The sequence below is a fragment of the Phyllostomus hastatus genome, unplaced genomic scaffold (genome assembly GCF_019186645.2).
Source record: "Phyllostomus hastatus isolate PE091 unplaced genomic scaffold, TTU_PhHast_1.1 phas_scaffold_93, whole genome shotgun sequence".
In the NCBI taxonomy this organism is placed as follows: domain Eukaryota; kingdom Metazoa; phylum Chordata; class Mammalia; order Chiroptera; family Phyllostomidae; genus Phyllostomus; species Phyllostomus hastatus.
Genome location: NW_025334042.1, coordinates 36794452 through 36801464, shown reverse-complemented (window position 1 = coordinate 36801464; position 7013 = coordinate 36794452). Strand labels below are relative to the sequence as shown.

General features: G+C 36.9%; 1 protein-coding gene across 6 annotated transcripts in view; it reads right to left on the bottom strand.

Annotated features, from left to right (window-relative positions):
• Positions 1–3670: 3670 nt before the first annotated feature.
• Positions 3671–7013, bottom strand: part of BCAT1 (branched chain amino acid transaminase 1) — a 101314-nt gene continuing 97971 nt past the window's right edge. For all 6 annotated transcript variants that reach the window (XM_045830147.1, XM_045830144.1, XM_045830148.1 and 3 more), the window contains one exon: positions 3671–5398. In XM_045830147.1, coding sequence (XP_045686103.1) covers positions 5357–5398 — 42 coding nt within the window. In that variant the 3' untranslated portion in view covers positions 3671–5356. The remainder of the gene's footprint in view (positions 5399–7013) is intronic.

Here is a 7013-nt window from a genome sequence, read left to right as displayed (position 1 = left end):
TAGTCCCAGTCTAATCCGGCCACAATCTACTCCTTGTCACTTATGCTTTTATTCAGCCTCAAGAAGCTTCACAAATCTTAGAATCAGACCACTGTAGAAATGCCACAACAGATCATGTAGACTATGCAATTATACAATAAAGCATTGCTCATATAGGTCGTCATCTACAGCAGTTTCCATGGAACACAACCCTCAGATTATTACCTAATGACCATAGCCTAATTCTCACGTCTGATGAGCTGCCACTACATTTGGTCACTTCCTAATTGGCAGGAGTCTTCGTGTTTGGCACCTGTGTTGAAAGCTGAAGATCCCTGTGGCTGGCAGAATATGAAAAAAGCTCCTTTGGAAAATGCAGAAGCAAGCCTGATTCCTTTTTTCCCTATCATTCCTTTCTTTCTCTACCTCCAGTTGTTCTTCCTCTGATATCTTGTCTAGATAAATTTTCCTCCATAAGTCACTAATGGGTAACAAGGAATGTAGCCACTGTGGTAGTGGTTATGCAGAAAAATCTGTTGAGGAAACTACGTTTTAATTCACTCCCATACCACAGCTTAGAGTTGACCTTACAATCCCAACAGCAGATTCTGTAAGTTGAACACCATGCAACTTAAGTTTTAGGCTTTACTAACTGTATCTATTATGGGGTAAAAAAATATACTTTTGACAGAATAAGATTACCTAAAACTTCAGTACTTACACTTAGCAGATTTCAAAGACTACTTCATTTTCTCAGACTAAAAATTTTATGCCCTAACATTCATTAAAGCAAATATATACATATATATGATCTCAAGGAATTATTTACCCACAAATAGTACTATAGCCTTTTGATACATTTCATTACCAACCTTCCTCCCCAAAATATCTAAGTATTTTATTATGATATGTATGTTGAAAATGAAAATAAATCACTTTCTTCTACCTTTGTATTTTTGAAGGGCTTTTTGGCAAGGATAAAAATGAATCTCTTTGCAATGGTTTAATTTACTTTTATTTTAAAATCTCAAATTGTGAAAAATCATTATTAAAGTTAGTCTTGCACCTATTTTTTTTGAGTAGCTAGATCCATTATTTTCAAGCAAATGCTCTTAAACAGACATTTTCCTCAAAAAATTCATACCAGGAAGATTTTACTTCAGTATTATCTAACTCTGAGGTCAGCAAAGATGCTGTGATTCGAGGTGTTTCTTTGTTAGGTGCACCACGATGACTCAGCAGTGCTCTGGGGGAATGCAGCTAACAAATGGGCTAAGGACTGGCAGTAAGTAGTAAACTAGAGGAGGTGATTCACACCACAAGGCAGTGGCTGAATAACTCCTAACTACTAACCAGACTGAGTAGTTTTGACTAGAGGAAAAAAGAAATATTTTAAAGGGCAAATACCCTTTAAAAATGAGATGAAAATATTCATTGTAATTTCTTATTAAGAGATGTGTTCTGGTCTCTGGTTCTTTATTATCATACTGTGTTTTTGTTTAAGTAGTACATATAAACAACTTGAGGGAAGTATACTATATGTACTATTTATTTTCTAAAACTAACTTCCTAATTCCTATTGCAAGTTGGGTTAGATGTACATATGAGTACTCAATCAACATTTATCAAATTAACTGATCAAATCACAACAATCTTCATGATCCTCATCAATTTATAGGTTATGGTTATTGAAAAGCTGGTACCCTTTGCCTCCTTTTCAAAGAGAGATCTGGAAAAGAGATGGCTGAACAAACTCTTCTTGTTGCAAAGCCAAGTGACAAGGCAAAGTGTCCACTAAAATTACTTGCCGGCATTACTGTGTGTAACTAGGTTTCTGCAAATCCACATTACAAGGAAGAATTCTTTGATCATATTTAGAATCAGGACATGAAATAAGGGCTCCTCACAATGTTTCTCCAACCCCTGGTTAAGCCCTTTGCTTTAATGCATGCAATGAATATTTATGACTCTAATATTTTCAATATCAGTCCTTGAAAGTGAACAAATGCTATCATTTTCTGCTTAAAACACATTTTCCCCAATCATAAGGGCAAACCAAACACATAATTTTAAAAATAAACTTTTGAAGAAAAAAGAATACAATGATTGCCCTCCAAGGGGGGAAAATAAATAAGCTTATTTTGGCAGCCGATTTCACAGCACAAAGCCCTAAAGCAGAGTTCAAACTGCAGCTTTAATAATGGGCTCCTACTATTCTTTTGACTAAGATATATACTCATTAATTGCCTTCAAGTGCCCAAGAATGGCCTGATTTGAAGAAAGCAAGACCGCTTGTTTAGATACAATTGTATCAAGCAACAAAACTGATATGGTGAGGAATTTTAACCCAGGGTGTATATACATAATGTAGGCCTCAGGGGTGCTCACATGACATGTCACGTAGTTGACGAAGCTCTGCACTTTCTTGCTGCTACCTCTGATCTTTTTTTCCCCTTTACTTACAGAAATCTTTTGAGAAAAGAATAAAGGGTGTTTACCAGGGAAGAAAAACACAATCCCTTAACAAGTGTCTCAGTCATTTCTCTTTCCCTTTAACTTTTCCTTTGTATTTTTGAAAGCAAAGGGGAGAGCAGGTACTATTAACTAACTGATTCATTCTGCCAGCTGCTCAGTGCACATCCCTGACGTGGACCCTTCTTTTGGTGCTATGAGTTAGTCCTTAATAAACTACTGTAACTCAGAATATCTCCAATAGCAAATATCTTCAGGAAATGCCCATGTTTTGTCTATGTTGGAATGTTTCATTTTAAAATTTGGTTTCTACGGATCTGCTGGAAAAAGCTGACAAACTTGGTCTGAAATGAAAAAAAAAAATGTGGGAGGAAGAGAACATGCAAAATAAGTTAATCATTATCATTTCAAGTGCCACCAGTTCTGTTTCTATTCATGCACATGTGAATTGCTGAATCTCATTTGATCAACCAATTAAACATTAAATAATTGCAGCCAATTATGCAAATATCAGCAACAATATTAATTTGTTGATCTTTTTGAGCAGATTAGCCTTACATGTTCCTAATGCTACACTATCTTACACCTTAAATGATCAATTAGTGTTAGGATAACTAAGCCCTGAAGAATGGATAATTGCCTAGTTATAATGTGCCACTCTTGCTGTATTAATCCACGACAATTAAACAAATAGTGCATAAGGAAAAGAGATGTGCAGATGTTCCTTTTAAATCTACTTAACAAGTTAGTGTCAAGGTCAATTTCCTGTCTTATTACTTGAAGGAGAATGGCAGATTGTGTTCTCTGTTTTAGGATACCCTCAGTTTGTTTAAATACAGACACAATGTCAAAACGTTGTTCTCTAGCTTTTATAATGGGCATGTCTTGTCATACTAAGTTTAGAGATGCAAAGTAGAAAAGGCATTTATGGCAAACAAACAATTTCCATTTTTCATAGAAATGTGAGTCTGGTCACTTATGTGCTACCTGACAGGTTAAAATTACCTAGAAGTCTTTTCTAGAATACTATATGAAAAATGAGTGGGGAGTAAAGAACAAACTGTCAGTGGCCAGAGGGGACACATGTGGGGGATAACTAGGGAAAGAAGGGGAAGGGTCAAGTCAAGGAACATGTATAAAGGACCCATGGACAAGGACAAGGGGGGTGGGGAGGATTGAATATGGGGGGGGAAGGTCAGGGGACATCAATGGGGGGGGGATAAATGTAATTAAACAACAATTAAAAAAATTTTTAATGAGTTCCCAGGATTTAGCCAAAGCAATACATACCCTTAGCATGTTACTGGGAGAAGGAGTATAGAGAAAGATAAATTACCTGAGGCCTGAGACGAACAGGTACTTCTGATCAACAATTAAAAGCCCCCTAAAAATATTTTTACCATTCTTTTTCATGTTATACTTCCCTAATTTTCATTTTACCCTTCCTATCTAAAAAGACCCCATGGCCAAAAGTCTTAGAAAAGAATCAAAGCCCCATTTGCTATGTGCAGCTATGTGCCTTAAGGAAAATTTTCCAAGGTACTGAACTTTTAGAAAGTTTTCCCCTTGCTTTGAAAAGAGAATAAAATATGACCAGCAAGATGAAAGTTATTAGTACTGAAGGAAACCCAAATATAATGTTTAAGAGTTGACCTTCCAAGGGTAAATGTTTTCTATTTTATTTTCACTTTCTCCTAAATAAACCAGGATACAATTTTAACTCTGAGCTCCTAAACAGGGAAAATGACATCTATAATTGCATTCAGTGTACCCTAATCATGTGTCATCTCCCTATTCAACAGAAAAGAGCACCTATAAAACCAAAAGTATAAAGACCAGAGTATACCTCTCTGCTTTCTACTAAAAAACAAATTGAGATGATTTATTTTATATTTAACACTTAATATACAACATTTGTCATTTCCATTTGGTTGGTTCAACGCTATGACTTCTCTGTAGAGTTATAACTGCAATTCCAAGACAGTCTTTACACATGAAGCAATTCCTCTGAGGAACAATGCTTCTGAGTATCTCTAATAACTGAGCAGTCCATGGAAAATAAAGACATTATGAGGTAAATACACACAATGTCAGAATCAATCACAATTCTAATAAAGAGGTTTCGTAATATAGAAACAAAGAAGGTTCACTTCTATAGAAGGTAAATATTCATTTAGTCATTATTTACTGAGTACCTATTATGTGCCAGGCATCGGGGACACAAAGATCTCTAAGGCACAGACCCTCAGTGATGTAGTGGAGTCTACCAAGCAGCCAATTACCTATGACACAACATGGAAAGGGCGATGGCGGAAGTGTGCACGGGTCCTACTGATGCACGAAGAGAGATCGTGACATCAGGGAGACAGGAGAGATGCCCCTAGAGATGGACTTGGGGGCCTGCAAAACAAACGTGACATGAGGAAATACAGTTCTTCCAAGTCTTGACTTCAAACAACAAAACACCTTCTGAGGGTGGAAATGTGTCACAGGAAGTGTTACCTCTGAAATTTACTCAGATCAGCTTCTAAACACACACAACACAACTCATTTGGTTGAGGAGCAGAATAATACTTATGCTAAAGAATAAACAAACATTTTTGTTTATTCTGAATGAAGTACCAAGAGAGGCACCAAGAATACTGAGGAAATTCTATGCTATATGGCTTACATTATTATAATCTTTCTAAGGGAAGGTAACATAAGCTTCTACTACCAAGTTTACAAAACACCATTTGATGATTGCAATTTATTTTCTCTGGCATGAGGAAACAATCACCCTCCTAACATGGATAATATAAACTACATTACGCACAACTAAAAACAAGTAGCCAAAGAACATATCATAATTCGAAAGCAACACTCTGTCCCCATAACACACAGGTAATAATGCTGTATTTTCCATTCAGGATACGATGATTGTCCAGTCACTCTCTTCTCTTCCATACTACAACAAAAACAAGAAAACATCCTTCAGTATATAAGCTAAGAGGCTGTACAAAGGGTTCACTTATGTTTTGAACATTAAAAGTATATACACAATAAAAATAGGGTCAGACAGAAACAGCCAAATACCTGGAAAGAATTACAAAATATTTAATTATTGTTGAACTCCAATTTATAGTTGAAGAAGGTCCCTGATAGATTTAAGGGCATGCCTTTTCATTACCATTCTGTATTTAGCTTCTGCTCTCCAGACTGACTTTAACTATTATCATCCTTACTCTGAAGCAGTGATGCTCAAAGTTTGTTCCCCAGACCAGCAGCACTGGCGTTGCCTAGCAGGATGTTAGAAATGGGCATCCTCAAGCCCCACCCCGGACTTCCTGAATCAGAAGCTTCGGGTATATCCTAGCAACCTGGGGTTCAACTAGCATTTCAAGAGACTCTGTTGGGAGCTGAAGTTTGAGAGCAACTGCTCTAAAATCCCCTTTCTCAAGAGCATTTTATGTTCATGGACAAAACACAATATTATATTGACAAGCCCAGCGGATCTGCACAGTGACTTTGTTTTCTAAATGAAAGTTGTTTGTATTATGTTAGTGTCCCAGTTTTTCTTATCCCTTTGAGAATCATGGACCTGTAGCATAATCATAGTCAGATTATTTGCATCTGCAAATTTGCTTTAGCAGACCTAAATTTTAATATTTAAAACTGAAGTAAATGAAACATAAAGATATTTGAGGTATCAAAAACAGAAAGCTAATTCTATATTCACCTGTTCATTCATTCATTCATTCATTCATTTAACAAACATGTATTTAAATGAATGTTCACCTTTGAGCAAGTATTGCACACCAGCCCCAGCGCACCAAGAGCCGTACAGACTGACTACCTCATTTAACCCCACTGGAACCCCAGACAGCAGGTGCCTTTATCAATCCTGCTTTATTTTATAAATGAGAAAACTGTTTATCGGTGAGACTAAACAACACACTTAAGATTATGCTGAATAAAAGGTGGAGCCCAGACTCCAGTCAAGGTCTCTCTCGCCACCAAAACCACATTCCTGACCACCGTCTAGATTTCCCTCCACATGTCTTCAGAGTCATGTGTGCAGCCTGACTTGGAAGAGATGCATCTCCCCAAAGTGGCACGTCATGAAGTCTGCCACTCAGTGTTCACCTAAATCAGAGGGTAGCCCCTTCTCCCCACGAATTGGCTCTTTAGTCCTAATGTAACTTAGGCTGAAATTGATACAAAACATTTGAAAACTCTGAGTTGAAAAGAACCTTATTGATCACCTTATTTGAATGAACCAAGTAAGTAAGGTTCTGGGTTTTACTTCTTTACCTCGAGAACAATTCCACTCTTACTGGTTTTGTATACTGGGATTCCAGGAAAGATTTCTTTTGTAGAAAGTACTATTGCTTAGAAATCAAATGTGAAAAGCAATGGACTCTTGAGGAAGCTTCTAATTTTACATATAAAGACACTAAGGGTCTAGGAAACTCATGGTCACAAGCTCGGTTCTCCTGCCTCTGCCCACTGCAGTTTCTCCTTTGTCACATGGTCCAAGTGCCATGTTGAAGACCTCAGGATTTCCCAAACCAGAAAAATTA